Consider the following 16,955-nt stretch of genomic DNA (forward strand, 5'->3'; position numbering starts at 1 on the left):
GTTGTGAGAGGAAGGGGAAAAAAAATCTGTGCAAACCTCTAACTAGTTTCTGGCAACAGCACTCGGTGATCAGGAGCACCACAAAGGAGTTACACGCCAGACAACTGGAACAGGAGAAACATTAGGGCAGGAATTACAAATGGAAGGAAATGTTAGATTTCAAACAGACACTAGGCAGCAACCTGCCAGTACCGCAGCCCTCAAGGGTCAGTCCTACTGAGAATGAGGACATCTAAAGAAAACCCAAGGCAACGCTGGCTCTCTGTTATCTGAGAACATCCACAATGCTGCCGACGGAACTCCTGCGCAGAAATAATGTACACCTGTGAAAAACCACAAAGAGTCGGCAAATAACAGCGAGCGGATTCACTCGCTGGCTCGGACAGCATCTGAAGAAAGAACTATTTAAAAACACAAGAGGTGGTGTTATAATGAGGAAACCATGGAGAGCAGAAAGCTTATGATTATTGACAGAAGTTGATTAAGAAATGGATTATTGTCTGTTAGGATGTTGGAGTATCTACTGTCACCTCTATCCTACCTATCTTTATGTAAATTTCCTTTAATTGAGGTATTCATTTACAATCATTATTTTCATTGGTAATGTGCTTTATTTGCATTTGAAAGCAAAAAGAGGAAAAAAATTAAACACGACGGGCTGACTGCTGCCATGTGACAAAGGCTTTGCTTTTTGTCACTCTGACCCAAATGGATTAGGGCCAGGAAATAAAGGTCAGTCTCTTACCAGTGCCCCCGTGTGTCACATTTTCATTACACGGAGTTTCCAAGAAAAATATTTCGATTCGCGTCAGTAATTACGCGTTCTTTATGCATTTTCATGTAGTTTTCTGAGTTTATTTTGAATTCAGAAATTACCTTTGAGTGCCAAACCTATTAATAACGAACGCTTTGTGAAATACCCTTCAGCAGTTAGATGTACATGGTGGATTTTGCAGCTGCACATGCTCTCTTTTTTGCCCATTTAACTACAAGAATCTTCCTTTTTACAGTAGTCCCCCCATCACCTGAGTCATAGATCACCAAGACTGTGGTTGGATTACTTTCCTTTGTGGATTTACGAGTTATTTCCTTAGTTAGGTGCTCCATGAGAGCTGTATTTTATGGCTAAAGCAGCGCACGGGGCAGATGAATGAAGAGCCAGTCTTGCAGGTTACTGGATGCCGCGCAGGTCGGTGCACGGGGGATGCACCCCGGGTGCTCCTGTGGCACGCCGACCACAGCCTCTCACCTCAGCGAGAAGCTGGAGATCAGGTGTTAGCCACCGGCCGTGTCGGGGAGCTCCCTGTCCTCTGGGAGCTGGTTTGGGGCAGCAGCGCCTGTTCCCAAGAGAGGCGGAGGGGTGAGGGTCCCCTCCGGCCGCTGAGGCCAGCCGTGCCATCACCCCAGCCGAGGGCCCACGGCGCTGCCGCGGGGAGACACCCAAGGGTGGCGGGGGTTCCCTGGGCACAGCTACAGCCCTGGAGGCAGGGCGCGCTGGCTGTTTGTGCTGGAGGTGAGGATAAGCGGCTGTAAAAGTTTCTGGTTTAGTAATTTTAATGATAACTTTTTAATCTGGTCATTATTTTCTTTGATTGCTAATACCTCGACCTCTGGTGACAGCTGCTGCTTGTGCCTGCTAAACTTTAATGCAGGCTACAGTAAAGAACATTATGGTTATTTGAAAAGGCAGGGTGTAATGCATTTCAGATTAACAGTGAAAGAAAAGCTATTCAAGTTAGAGGTTCACTTTGCCATATCACTCTCTGTGCTGCTTTCCTTATTATCAGTATAAAAAATGAAATGAGAATAGCACATCTTTTAATTTTCTTCCACTATTACCTCTTGATTTGCATTCAGAGCTCCCAGAAGAAATACCGCTGAATTCAGAAGTAGTCTATTTAAGCTGTGTGGTGTTTAAAAATCGCTGGAAGAGGTTAAGGTACTGTATATTATGCAGTTGACCTTACTAAGAAGCTATGTTAACAATTTAGACTTATAATTTTCTGCCATTACATTTTGTTAAAATATTCCTTTTTTTTTTTTTTTTTTTTTAAGGCAAAATTCATTTCTCTTTTGCTACCCCTGCAGGTTAAACCTTTTGATTTGTCTCTAACTTATTTTGTAAGATTTCTAAATTGTATTTAAACTTCTTGTACTTAAAAGGTTGTTTTGCCAGTGTCTCTTTGAAAAGAGGGATTTTTTTGTCTGTCTCTCTCTTTGTACCTGGTCTGCAGAGGCTGTGTGCCTTCACAGCATTTTCCATAGGAGGAAAAAAACCCGAACCCTCCGTCTGAGAGTCCCGCAGATACTTTTGAACTCTTTTATCTGGCACTATCATGTCTTTGTGGCTGATCGGGTTTGAACAAGGTGTCCGGGGAAAATATTTTGGATCCTGCCTTTACCAAAGAGTCGTAGCATCCTGGGCTGTTGGATTCAGCCTCCCTGGGTTTAACCTTTGTTCCCTGGCTCTGCCTAGCGATGGCCAGCACCGGGCCTGGCCACTGAGAAAACCGGCAAATCCGAACAAAGCAAAAATAACGAAATGTGGCAGGGGAAGGGGGAGCCGTACCCCGTGTCCCTTGAGGCTCTGTAGCCCTAAGTAGAGGTGTTTGTGCTGCTGCTTGAGCAAAAAGCCGCGTCCGTAGTGCAACCCCGTAATACAGAACTTTTTCCAAAATGCCCAAGGTGTCACCATCCCGGCTCCGTAGGGCCTGCGGCCTCCCTGCTCCCCAGCAGCAGACGTCCGTCGTGGACGCTGCTCGCCGGTCACCTCGCATCTGAAAACTACAGCTGTGACTCTGCCAGTAAATACAACAGGGTCGGGGCTCTGGGGCCTGAGGCCAAGTAGCGCGGCCCGGCCATGTCGGCATTGTATGACCCGTGAGCCTCAGGCATAATCGTTATTTCGAACAGGTTTATATTTTTTCAGTCTGAAGTGTTGAAATAAGGCTGGGGCTGTGCTGCAGTGTTTATGCTGTTCATGCCAGCGGGTGTGATGGAGGTGCGAAGCCCCCGGGGATCCGCTGGCGGGCTGCGGGGCGGGGACGGGGACCGGCCGGACAGGCTTGTCCGTATTTCCCACTGGCAGTGGTCCCTGCTGCGTGCTCCCCCACAAAGAATGGCTTGGCTCTCCCACGCGGTGCTGGTTGGCATGGGCCAAAATCAGGCCAAGCAGCGTGCTACAGCTACAGGTGTATCCCCACCATCAGCAGTGCGGGTCTGGGGATTGCCCGAGCCTCTTTTGCTTGGCTGCGTTGGACCAGCATCTGAGCCCGGGCTTACAGACCGGCCCCGAGAGTCAGCGGATGAGGGGTGTCTCTCCCTTGAAGCAGGATCAAGTTGGGCCTCACAGCTGCAAGCACAGGGTGAAGACAGTATGGGTGTTTTAACACTTCAATGCTTCCTGAGTTCCTATTCATTCTTCACGCTATTGCGACACTTGCTTAGACTTCATCCAGCAAGAGCAATCTATCGACAGCTGCCTTCCTCTTGTGAAGTCAACACAGGGAGCAAGAGAAGCCCAGTATGCATCCCAGAGCCAGAAGGTAGTTTTAGTCATTTAATCTCTACGTAGACTGTGATCAGCACCATAGCAACTATCTGAGCCACTTGAACGAGTTAGATACAGAGATAGCAACACTTGTTATTTATACAGCACCCTTTATTGGAAAATTAAAAAATGCCAGATTCCAGTTTCATTGAGTAGGTAAACTGCATTCGTTTGTTGATACGGAGGTGCCATAAAACCTCTAGCAGTATCACTGGGATATATCTACACGATAGAGACTGTTTGGCAACAAATAAGTAAAACAGTTAGAGGTTCTAAGGAATAAAAGAATAAACCAAGGGGATAAAAACATACTAAATGGATGAAGAATCAGTCTATGTGCAGAGCCAAGCTGAAACTTGGCAGCTTTATAAACCAGTTAACACAGAAATAAATGAAAGTCCAAACAATAGGAACAAATCTGGAACAAATAAAATCATGAACTCACAAATGTTATAAATTGATTGTAAAGATAAAAACGTCTTTTGAATTAATTGTGTCCCTGTAGTTTATTCTACTGCATACTTTGCTTCTGGGAAGATTCTGTATCTGAGAAAGCCATATGAAGTATGTTCATAGAGCAGTACAAATGGAAATAAGAAATATTTCTCACTTGAAATAAGAAGACACAAATTTGTCTCTATGTTATTAGCTGGTTTTCCTCTGAATCATCTTGAACTTCTAGTCAGACAGCAAAGTTAAAATAAATTATTTCATCATGCTGCAGAATATTTCTTAACTGTGTAATTCTTTCCTTTGCAGAACGCAGGTACCGAGCAGATAGTGGTTCTATGTGTCAGCATTTCCCTGGTGACTCTCAGCTTTTGCAGAATTTATGTTTTGACTAAAAGGATGTAATTATTTTTATAGATAAAAAAAAATCTTTCCGTGTCTACTGACTCCACACAGTCCTGGTCAATGCCAAGAAAAGTATACTCTGCGTCTGAGGCGAAATGTAGACTGTATCAATGAGGTCATCTCTGAAGCTTAATCATGAGATAATAGTTGCAATTTGTAATTTCAGGCTTAATCAGTTTTATGACATCCAGCTTTGCAGAGCAGAGCTGGTGTGAATGCAATAGGAAAGCCTTTTGCCATTTGAACATCGTCATTCCCTCGGCACGCACTTGGCCACCGTCAGTGCTTGCCCAGCAGTAGTACAGCCATCCCGTGGGGTATTCAGGCTAGCGCAAATGATCTTGGAGGGGCAAGGGTACGTGCCAGATCACCTCTTCCCTCATGGCTGCGGGACCTGACAGACCTCCCTGGGGTGACTGAGGCCAGAGGCCTCTCGAGTGCCACGTCAGCCAAGGTCTCAACTTGAGTTAGCCAACCTGAGGTAAAATCCTGTCCAAGATAAGGTAACTTGTCGTGCTCACATTAGCGACGGAGCAGGACAAATTAGTCAGATAGCTAAAATGAAGAATACATCCTTTCTTCATTTAAACCTTTCCAATTTAAATGTTTTCTGTCTTTACACAGGAGGGTAGGGGGCCTCCTTAGAAACTCTAAACAAACCAGCTAACAAAACCACAGTGTTACATCGCTGCGAGACTGTCATCCCCTGTGGCAGGGACGGATCCCGCTGGCTTTACATTGGTCATCCATATCACAGTGGGTGTAGGCTAACTGTGGTTTCGAGGCCCAGCAAATGACAAGCAAAGTTTGCTATATCAGCCAATTAATAGCATCGGTATTTATGCAGGAATGAAGCTGAAAGTGCAAATAAGGCCAGCGACTAAACCTTTCCAGCAATTACATTTAATTAATAAGGTACTGCGTGTTATTTACAGAAAACATACATCACATAATTCCTACACATAAAATGCACACGAAGTATAAAGACAAAAGCTGCAGTCCCATAACATGCTAAACAAAATAAATAAAACTGAATTATTTTGGCACAATAGCTATTATATAAATAAATACTCTAGAAGGTAATGAATTAACATTTATTTACAGTCTATTGAAAGTGCAAAACAATTGGCTGAAAATTAAGATATTTGTAAATGCTTAAGACCAGAAAATACGTGTTAACCAGCCACAATTAATTATAGCTGAAGTTTAAGGTTTTAATGTCCAGGAAATTATTCTCTTGAAATCTGTTTGTGCATATTGTGCTCTTTTTGAACCAGTCCTTTGCTACTTTTATGCTATTGATTTCAACAACCTTACTACCATAATGGAATTTTGTAAAAACCTGATTGGTAGTTTAAAAAAAGAAATAAAATGTAAACACAGATTAATCTATTTATCATTCAAAATATTTTCAGTCCTGTCAGTTTTCTGAAATGGCCACGCTGCTTGCAGTAGTAGGCAGTACTATTAAGATTAGAAATTTTTCTTAGTATCTGTTGTATTTCAAACAGAAATGTATGTAAGTCTTCTCTGAATGGAACTACACCTTGGACCTCTCTTGAACCTACATTCTTTAATCAGATGCCTACATACATCTTCTACTGAGGTCAACAGTAGCTGGGCAAGCTAAACTGATGATCAGTTTTGGTCCTGACCTGGAGAATAAATCATAAAATACAGATTTTTAATTAGGGAGAAAAACACTACCTCCCTTAGAATTGTTAGAAGCTTTTCGTGCATTTTTCACTAACTATTCTATTTTATCTTTTGCCTTTTTTATCCATATGAGAAATCATTTACTACACTTTAAGATGAATTAACAGTTCACAACATGGCCACCCGTACAGCTACAGTGCGTAAATTCTTCCTCAGCCAAAGTTCTCTGACAGGCTGGTACATTGTGCGTTGCCTAAGACCTTAGAATATGTTTTTGCTTATTTTTGTAGTGGCAGTGTGGTAGCAGAGAAAGTGAAGTTCTTAACAAGTGACCTTGACAGGATAAAAGATCATTTCTCATCATTGCTTCAAATGTTTATGCTCGACGTGGTTCTAGTCGGTGAGACATGTGTGATAAAGTTCTCTGGTTGTCAATCACATTTAATTGCCGCACATAGCTCCGAACATCCTGATGGTTCTTATTAGTTAGGGCTGCATCGGGATCTGGTAAAAGAGAAATGATGTAGGATTGATACACTTAAACGAACAAATGCCTGAACAGAATGCATAACTCTTTACAAGCTGTCACAGGAAATGCCAGATCCTGGTGGGTTAAAAAAAAAATATTTAGAAATTGCTCACTTTGAAACCTTTCCTCCATATTTGATAAGTCTTTCTGGTTACTACCCCCACAAATTAACTTTTTCTCTCTGATATCCTTGGCTACATTTACTCAAATTGATGGCCCTTGGTTACAGTTCTATACATCACCTTACCAGTCAATAGCTGTAAATCATATAGGTAACTAGTATGATTTAAAGCTGCCCATCTGCTTTTGAACCAGCAGCTTTCACAGAGATTCAAAACTATATAATTGATTTAAGCCTCCTTTCATGAAATATTCTCATTTCTAGCTCAGTATTAAATATTTGTAACACTGTGGTGCTCAGTGGCTGCCCTATTCAAGCCTCAAAATTTACTGCCTGTTTACATTACTTAACATAACTGCATTATACCTACTCCAACAACAATTATGAAATACCACTGAGTTAAAATCTGAGCATCTTCAGCCGCACAGTGAACAGCTTACAATTTAATGAGATATGTGTTAGGTAACTTAAAACTCGTCTAAAAGACAGATACTGAAGCATCTACTGTATATAAATACACATACACACACAAAAAACCCATGGGACTTCGATACGGTGCATCTATATACTGACATTTTGTTATATCATGTAGAGTGAAAATCCACTTCCATTTCTAAATATGTGGAGGTCTCACTAGTGCTCAGTACATTAAAATTAAAAGATACATAGCCAGAAAAACCTTGATGGTGGGAGGAAAAAAAAGGGTCCCTTAACTTGATCTTCTCGAGTTAAGCTTTGACCCAGATGGAAAGAAACTATTTTTATAAAAAATGTTTCGTGTTACATTATTTATTCTATTCTTCGAGAAAGAGGAAGGCTGCTGTGAGGCAAAATGAAGGAAGCACTGAGGAAATGCCAGTGTGACTGGAACTGACAGTGCACCTAGATGGGATGAGACCCACAGAGCAAGCCTGTTTGACCATACAACTCTGTCATCTTACATGGCCTCAAGTAAGTTCTGGTAATTATACTGACAAACAGGTTTTAAGGTCATCACCTTATGCAGTTATGTTATAAACGTCGTGTTTCCGGACTGGTTTCCTATAAAAACAGGGTTTATCCAAACAAGTATCTTGCATGTGTCTGTGTGCTGCTGTCTGCTAGCCTTATTTCAACCACTTCTGAACCCAGTGGCTAATTACGACGGATTCTAATTTGACAGATGTGTAGAGACCTCACAGATATTTAGCTCCTTCACATGCTTGGAAAAGAGATGGAGGAGAAGGGGCGTATTAGAGCTTCCTGAAGGATATTTCACCCTGTGAAACATCGGATGATCCAAACATGGGAGAAATCACTGGAAACCAGGCTTTTCAATTCTGGTACACACAGAATTAGTTGTAATTACTGTAGCTACTGATGATAATGCTGACTGTGCAGATGTTGTAATACACTTACTGAAAGATTGGCTTCGGCAGAATTTCACCGTCCTGACAGTGTTGGCAATCATGCGCTGGAAAGAAAAGATGGGATGTAATCAGAGAACAAGCACTGTATTTCATCATCATTTAAACGAAGCACCTAACTGTGCCTGAGTGTGAAGACATATGCCAATAAAAGCAGTCATATGAATGAAAATATAATTTTAATGCTGATACCCTCATACGTAGGGTGTGATTTGCATTTACACAGGCTTTAAATGAGCATGAATGTAATTTACATGCGCTCAGAGGACCCTTTCCCTTGCTTGGATGCTGTAAAAGGCCTTAACTAAGAATGAAAATCAGCCCCTTCAATGTGCATTTCTTTGGTAACATCTGCCCACATTAAAAAGTAAAAAGAATATAATGTAGAATACCTTGGAGTATGTACACATGTTAATTTTAAGACCATCAGTTCCTAACAGCAAGGTCATTTCTAGAACATACTCAGCAATTAAAGAGCGTTCACCTTTCATATGAGTTTGAGTTTAAAATGCAGCCCTCCTGGAGAATGACAGTGTAGAATGAGCATGTGAGGGTGTATGTTCACTGATTCCCTCTGGAAGTATGCTCGATTCACAGGTGAGGCGGCCACTGTTAGAACTGTGGCCCTGTAGGCAAGTTTCATCAAACAGACCTGTTAGTGTTAGCTTGCACAAGTGTATCATCTAAACCAACATGAAAAGTGGATTCACTTGTGGTGGACATTTCTACTGGCAATTCACAAAAAAAGCAGAAGTCACTTCAGTCCTTCTTGGCTGTGCTTGCTCTGCAGTAAATAAGCCATCATTTCACTCACTTAGGTAAGAAAATATTAATCAATACATTTTGCTCTGATAAATCAGATGCTATTTTACAATAATTTTTAAGAACAGAAATGAAGGGAAGTAAAAAAGCAAAACATTTCAGATTTAGTACTGGGCTGCAAAATTTGAACTGGCTTGTGTGATTAGCACCACACCAGTAATACACCAACCAGTGTGGGGGCAAAATTGGTTGTTCTGCATAATATCAAATAAACTGAAACTTCAGCAGTAAAACTGACTTCCTTAGCTAGATAGTTTGATTCAATCACTGTTATAAGGACATTTGTTTCAGTTTCTTTTGCTTAGCTTAAGAAAAAGCAGAGGAGGGAAATGCTATTCCTAATCAGTCTAACGTTTGTACCACCACTTTAACATGGTCCAACAATTACAACACAGCTACATGTTTTAACGCTGCACACTCTCACCAGGCTGCTCCATACCTTCTTGAAATTTTGTGTGAGATTAACAAGCTAGTCATAAGCGCTCACACAATGGAATGATATATTCCTTACTAGTAAACAGTAAAACATAAGCCATATGCTCCTCAAAATTAATACACAACTGTAATCTTACATGAAAATGATGTTATAAATAAAATATACCTTTGTGAAATCTGTCATTCCAGAAGTGGGAAGCACCAATGTAAAACATTCCTTACACACATACTGAATAATTCCAGACATTTTAATGCACTGTCAAGCATACAAAAATGGGTATGGCTGGTGGTCAGCATTAGAAACACTACTGATATATCATGTACTACGTTTTTGTGGATTACACACTGTATAATCAAATTAAATGTAGCTATTCTGAAACTGATCTAAAATATTTTAATTCTAAAACACAAGTTCCCAAAAGATCTAGGGAATTTGGATATGGGTCTGCTTATATTGTTCCTAAAGTCGTATGTATCTACATGTGGAAAATAAGTAGATTTCAAGTAAGAATCATTTTTATTCTATGTTAATTTTCATACCTCTTCAAGCCATTACTACTAGGCAGATTTTCTAAGGCACTTACCTTGCAAACATTCTCATATGTACTTAGCATTAAGCACGTGAATAAGCCCCATTGAATTCAATGGAACCTCTTAAATACTCAAAGATAAGCACCTACTATAATAGTGGATTGAAACAGAACGCACTGCATATTACAGTGTTGGTTCTTCAAGTCTAACCCAATCAAATGAAAATCAAAACAACATGAACATGTAAACATAAACGTTTCATAACTCTATGGATTCATATTTGGCTCTGTTATGTGATGCTGCTATTTCGATTTATACAATTTCAAAAAGTACTCCCCTAAAATAACTATTTCAAGGAGAGACCATAAAGTTGAACTGCACCAGCCAACCTGATGAAGTTTAAAGACCGTCTAATGTCAAGGGAAGCTTTGCTAAGGACACTTCATTTTTATGAAGATAGCTAGTGTTGCTTGATGTGCTTTCTAGACAGATTGTTAATACACACCTTAATTTTTCATACCTGTAAATGTTTAGGTTTTGAAGCTTCATTTCATAATGATCTTTGGAGCTAGACTGTGGGCTCAGTGTTTGACTAGTTTACTATTAAGCTTCTTAGGTGAAGACTTAGATTTATCAAAAAAGAGTGTTCTGTGGAATCATTTTACTCTTTTTTTTCTTTATGTGGGGAATTTGTTCTGAAAAAAACCACAGCATTCAGAGTAAGTACTGTAATGCTGTATTGTACTGAAAGACAAAGTATGTGTGTAGCGAAAGTTTTTAAAAAGTTTTCACTATTTCCAAATTTCTCATTATATGGGCTATTCCAGGCAAGGAAAACCAAAGTGGAAATGAATTCATCTGACTTCTGGTTAAAGGCTGAACTGCCTGGCTTCCTTCAGTTGGCTGAAAGGCTTCATTTGAAGGAGTTACTTTGCCTATTCCTCAGGATAATCTCATTCAATCTGTGCATTCAAAAGTATCCTGGTATGCTGGTTTTGGCTGGGGTAGAGTTAATTTTCTTCATAGTAGCTAGTATGGGGCTATGTTTTGGATTTGTGCTGAAAACAGTGTTGATAACTCAGGGATGTTTTTGTTATTGCTGAGCAGTGCTTACACAGAGTCAAGGCCTTTTCTGCTTCTCACACCACCCCACCAGCAAGTTTGCTGGGGGTGCCCAAGAAGCTGGGAGGGGACGCAGCCGGGACAGCTGACCCCAGCTGACCAAAGGGCTATCCCATACCATATGACATTATGCTCAGGACATAAAGCTGGGGGAAGAAGAAGGAAGAGGAGGACATTCGGAGTGATGGCATTCATCTTCCCAAGTAACCATTAGGCGTGATGGAGCCCTGCTTTCCTGGATACAGCTGAACACCTGCCTGCCGATGGGAAGCAGTGAATGAATTCCTTGTTTTGCTTTGCTTGCGTGCACAGCTTTTGCTTTACCTATTAAACTGTCTTTATCTCAACCCATGAGTTTTCTCACTTTTACTCTTCCGACTCTCTCCCCCATCCCACCAGGGGGGAGTGAGCGAGCGGCTGTGTGGGGCTTAGTTGCTGGCTGGGGTTAAACCATGACACCTGGAAATGATGAAACACAAAGGAATGAGGAAGTGGGTGCTAAGGCAGAATAAATGGAGAAACTGTGGCCAGAAGACAGCATCGCAACCCAATGGGGAGATTCTGGAGCATTATGCATCCTTGAAAAGCTCCTTTCACATTGCTTTTTTTCCACGTGCTGTTGTATTGTCTAGTATAAACTCAGAAGAGCTCTTTGGAAGGTGTAAATTGAACAGAAAAAGAGCATATGAAGTGAAAGTGAATTTCCCTTCCTGAATCTTGTAGATAAGTTGGATTGTCTTCTTTTGACTCAAGAAAACTAGAAACGCGTACAGAGAAAATGTTCTGAAGGAAGTTTAATTGCCAGCTCCTTACAATTTTTCTTCAAATAGAGGATTACCTCTACTTAATGCCTGCAAAAATTAACCTCTGTTTACTCACAGTGCTAAGACCATTATCGAAAAGCCATACAAACCTAAATTTGGCTCTTTCTGAAACAGAACTAACTGTATAACATAACAAGCAACTGCTACTACCAGCATGCTATATATACACAACAATACCCTTTCAAGTTTTATGCAGTCTGAAATAGTGGCAGCAGGCCAGCACATTATCTTCTAATCCATTCCAAACCCAGGTTTCTAAATGTTATAAATATTCATATATGCCATAGAAAACTACTAAGGGCTTTAGTCACACACTTTTTGCATAATCTTTATGTTCCAAAAATGAAAGAATGTTTGCCCTTTTTTTGCATAAGGATCAGAGTGTGAATTCCCTTTTGTTCATCTCCACAAAACCCGAAAACCAATATGCACAGATTCTCTAATCCTCATTTCACACCTGAAGGGTGAAGAAGCTTGACAAAAAGAAGCATCAGTGGCCAGCATCATGGCACTGTCTTGTGCTGCCATGGCAGGTCAGCACTTTCAGAGCTCTTTCGTGACTTCTGCTCCCTCTACAGGTGCCGTTTCTGAGACATGCTGGGTAGTGTGACATGGAGGTGGTGCCACAGAAAGTGATCTTTGTTCAGGCTGTCTGATGATTTGAGAAATGGCACTGATAAAGTTCCCAAATAATTGCATCTTCTCTCTGTCTATGAATACAAAATTCTGTACTGGCAGTCAGAGTGCAGGATTATGCAGCTGAGGTTTGAAAAAAGCAGAAATCAGTAAGTGGTCAAGACTATGAAATATTGCCTGTCCTTAAGGAGAGTCACGCTCAGTACTTTCCTCACTTTCCTCTCTCTTCTTTCCCTGGCAAGATATAATTCTAGGAAAGGCCTTTTAAATTTTTTTCTAAATATATAACCATAAAAGCAGTGTCACTTGAATGTTTTATCTTGCCACGTACTGCACTGCAGGTTGTAGGTTGTCCTGTATCTGCTAAATCATACAGAGTTTATAGGAACTAATAGTACTGACAGCTTTGGGGGCTCTCCTTCACCTGAAAAGAGGGTAAAGACAAATGTGTAATTCTGTTTGCTGTCTACTGCCATCTTTTTACCTGTTACCTACTTGCAGCTCTCAAAATGTCCTCAACCTGCCAAACACAATTACAGCATTTTAAAAACTTTACAAGCCTATTTCGTGTTCCTCTATGACATAGATCCTTGTTCCTCCTTTTACATAGATGGGTCTTCTAAAGCAACACTTGCAACTAACATATACTGTCAACTCACTAGTGGAGAAAAGATGCAGGTAGTTTTTACCACACAAGGTCATGGAGTATATGCCAACCTAGAAGGTACAGCTGAGCAACACCATGGTGGAAACAGCTTGTACCTTGTCTCCATCAGCTTCTTACAGTGAGATAAGTAAAAGACCTTCAATACTTCTCTAAAACCATGTCTTGTTTGGTATTGAAGCCTTTTACTAAAGACGTACTACTAATACCAGTAATTTAGTTCTGTCTACTTACTGACAAAAGTATAAATAACATGTTCCAGGATGGATTTTAAGGCCAAATACTTGTTTCCTCCATCTGCCCTCCTTGCTTCATGCAATAAATGGCATAGTAAAGAGCGCAAGTACAGTGCAAATACAAAGTGTATACCTATTTCTGACACATTCAATATTGTTTGCCCACATCTTGTACAAACCAAATGGGTCTGCTTTACAAACTTCCCTCTTTACACATAGCTGTGACTCTACCACACATGGCATCCTCTTCCTTGGCTAGCTGTCCCTGCCCTCCCACTCCTCACAGCCTCCTCCAAATACGAGGCATCCAGGGGGACCAGGAGATGCAGAAGGGGAAGAAGGAGCAGGCAGCTGCAAAGGCAGCAGCAGGTAAAGCTCAGCAATGCTGTGCAGGGTGATGTCCCTCCGCTACTGCCAATACCACAGTTCTGTCACTACACCTCTGAAAAGACTGATTTATAGGAAAGTGTAGCAAGAAAAAACTCAGTCCCTTTCCTTTTTAGCTTGATTTGCTAAAAAAAAAAACTAGGCTAATGTGGTTTAACACCATCTGCCTGTTTTTCCCTTCTTCTCTAGAAAATTTTGTCAAATTTGAAAAAAGAATGCAGAGTTTTCAAATATAAAAAAGCTCCTACTGATTTTCTGTGAAAATAGATTGCTTTGGACAAGAGAAGGATCGTGTAAGCACCCTCTTCTCCTGTCTCCTTCAGGGAAAAGGCTGTAGTGCAAGTTCCTGTGTTATGACAAAAGCCTATTCACACAGAATTCCCCAGCCATGAAGAAACGACACATGCCCCGGCCACGAGGAAAGCTCTGAGCAGAGCTCAGGCAGCCATGAAACACAAATGTTTAGGAAACCAGGCCTCGCAGTTTCTGGCACTCAGGGAACTCCTGGCTCAGACACTGTCTGACAGCTCCTGCATGTTTTAAGATGCATCGTTTAATATAAATAATCACAGAAACATCAGAAAACATAAAAGATTTAAAGGAAGCTGTTTCAGCTAAAGAGATGCCACTAGATCAAACTTCTACTTTTGGCTGCCAGTTACAGGAATAAAGTTGTCAGCAGCACATCAGCTGTCGGGATCAGAGCTCTGCGGTGAGAATGCAGACACGATGCCAGAGGCTGTTCTTGGTTTCATCACTGTGCTTACACGAGAGTCAGAGGGACCCACCTCCTCTGGTGGCAAATGGCACCACCAGTGGCAACTACCCAGATATTTTTATTCATAAACTTCAGCAAGCGTCAAAGTTAGGATGGATCAAGGGAAATCATTTTCCAAAGAATGAAGATGTTTTAGACAGATCAGTAAGAGTGGCTCTCAGCAATATTCTGAGGTATCTCCATCTGCTTGTGACAGAATATCATGCAGCAGAACAAAGAGGCAGAAACAATAAATGGCAGGACATGATTGCTGTGAGGAAATCTGGTTTCTGCTTTTCTCCTGAAAATGGCAGAATAACATCACCTTGAGTTTATGCTTATGTAAAAGAGAGCTGAATTTATCTGAGAGTTATCTGGCTGAGTGGTCTTGTCTTCACTAGTTAATATCTGGCAATTATGTGTGGATATGACAGTTGCAAGCTTAACACAAGTAGGCGGTAGCGACTGAGGTTTAACAGTAGGCTTTTCTTCTTTGCTTGACCTGATGACACATGCAAAAAGCTAAAAACTGCCAGGTCCACATTAGGATTTGAATGAATTATGTGGGTGGAATCTGAATACATGTTGCTTTGAAGAGCTATGGGTTGAGAGAAGCAGTAAAAACACCACAGAAGCGTGCAGAATAGCTAGTGAAGAACATTAAAAACACAAAAGATATACTTGTAGTAAGGCCTAGAGAAAAAGCAGAGTGAGCAGGTAGAGCACTAACTGAAGAAAGGTTTAGAATACTGAGAAAGGAGAACGTTTCCCTTTCTGTTGCATGGAGGAACATAAGACATTATATTGATGCTTTGAAAAATATATAGCATCAAAAATACATTAATTGATCTTCACTTTCCCTTCCTAAAGGAAATGGTCAAAGCTCAGATTACTGATCAAAATGGGTGATACTACATTCATGCAGTATAAAATTTTATTTAGAACTTTTGGCTGCTACTAGTAAATCCATGTTCTGGAGATAACATACTTCTGAAGATAAGGCAATGTGCAGACTAGGGTGAAAAGGGCAGACCTGCAGCAGCCTAGATATAGATCAGTTTAAGCTGCTGTTAAATTCATTCTTGGCCTTAGGAGTGCCAAACTGTGGTATAGAGTGGTGCAGAACCATTTCTAAGTAACAAGCCTGGGTTGAACTTCAGTCTATGGGCAAGTGCTCACAGGAGAGCTCCTGCCTCCTGTAATGGCTTTTACACATAAACAGGCATAAAGAAGAGCCTGAGGCATACAGCTCTGAGGCCTGTGAATGTACCAGCTCTTCTGGCTCAGGAGGTCTAAGTAGGCCAAGTGAGGTGGAGAACATGGAGCCAGCCACATAGCCATTGCTATAGCAATGCAGCTGCCATCCCTCCTGGTTTGGAGGTACTCCAGCCAAGTCCGAGATCCCTTTGCGTTCCCCCAAATATTTACAATCTACACAAATATATATATATTTATCTATCTAATTAGAACAGGCAGTCCAGAAAAAAGTCCTTTTCTGCAGGTAGAAGGCTCAAGGCCTTTGGAAGGAAATGGCAACACAGTCTGCGTATGCAATTACCGAATGTCATTATTGCAAAGTGATGTCAGGCTCTTACTCAGGCACTAGCACTACCATTTACCCACAGAAAAGTCTCAGCTTAGTAGAGAGGTATTTTCACCCTAGAACAGAGGCTGTCCTGGAGCTACAGACTAAAATCTAAGAGAAGAATTCACTCAGAGTCATGATCCCTTTTCTGTGAAGTTTTCTAAAGAGCTGAAAGTCCTCCTTTTTTTCCCCTCTGCGGTATCAGTGCTCAGAAGGTAAGACAAGCTCCTCTGTAGTGCAGTGCAAATAACCATGGAGTGGGTCTGGTTACTGTAGTACTAAGAACAAGCAGATATAGGTGCCAGAGTAGATATGCTCTAGCATGGCTACTGAATGGAGCTTTACTGCCAGAACAGTAAGTCAGGTTGGTATTGTAGTGTAGCTACTCATAGCTGGGCTTGGCTAACCCTGCTTTTCGGATGCAGGTGTCATTAACCACATTAAGAACATGGCCTTAGCAACCAAGAAAATGGCTTCTCACTGCTGAGAAACTTGAGTTTCAGTTGAAATTTCTGCCATGGGAAGTTGCCTGCCTGCAGTTTTTGACAAAGGTGTTTGAAATGATGAGAGCTTAGGTACAGGATTTAAAATAAATCAAATGTGAGCATAGTCTAGCCTTCTATCATCATTGATCCCCCTTTCCAATATGAAAGCAATCAAGTCACAGAAGTCTCCTTTCACTTGTTAAAGGAAAGAAGAAAATAAGATGTTGTGCATGTTCTGTATTAAAGCCCCTTTCATTTTCTGAGGAGCAATGCAGAACTATCCCAGCCTGAGGCAGTTCAGTCCTGTTTGAAGGAACAGCAGTTAAAATCACAGCTTGGTCCCAAACTGGCTGT

The 16,955-nt window shown here is 41.2% G+C and overlaps 1 protein-coding gene across 1 annotated transcript in view; it reads right to left on the reverse strand.

Moving 5' to 3' along the window:
• Positions 1 to 6,437: 6,437 nt before the first annotated feature.
• Positions 6,438 to 16,955, reverse strand: part of RAPGEF4 (Rap guanine nucleotide exchange factor 4) — a gene marked incomplete at both ends in the record, with an annotated part of 155,344 nt that continues 144,826 nt past the window's right edge. Inside the window, 2 exons of the mRNA XM_082311463.1 lie at positions 6,438 to 6,565; positions 8,110 to 8,164. Coding sequence (XP_082167589.1) covers positions 6,438 to 6,565; positions 8,110 to 8,164 — 183 coding nt within the window. The remainder of the gene's footprint in view (positions 6,566 to 8,109; positions 8,165 to 16,955) is intronic.

The sequence above is a fragment of the Platalea leucorodia genome (genome assembly GCF_965183815.1).
Source record: "Platalea leucorodia genome assembly, chromosome: 5".
NCBI lineage: Eukaryota > Metazoa > Chordata > Aves > Pelecaniformes > Threskiornithidae > Platalea > Platalea leucorodia.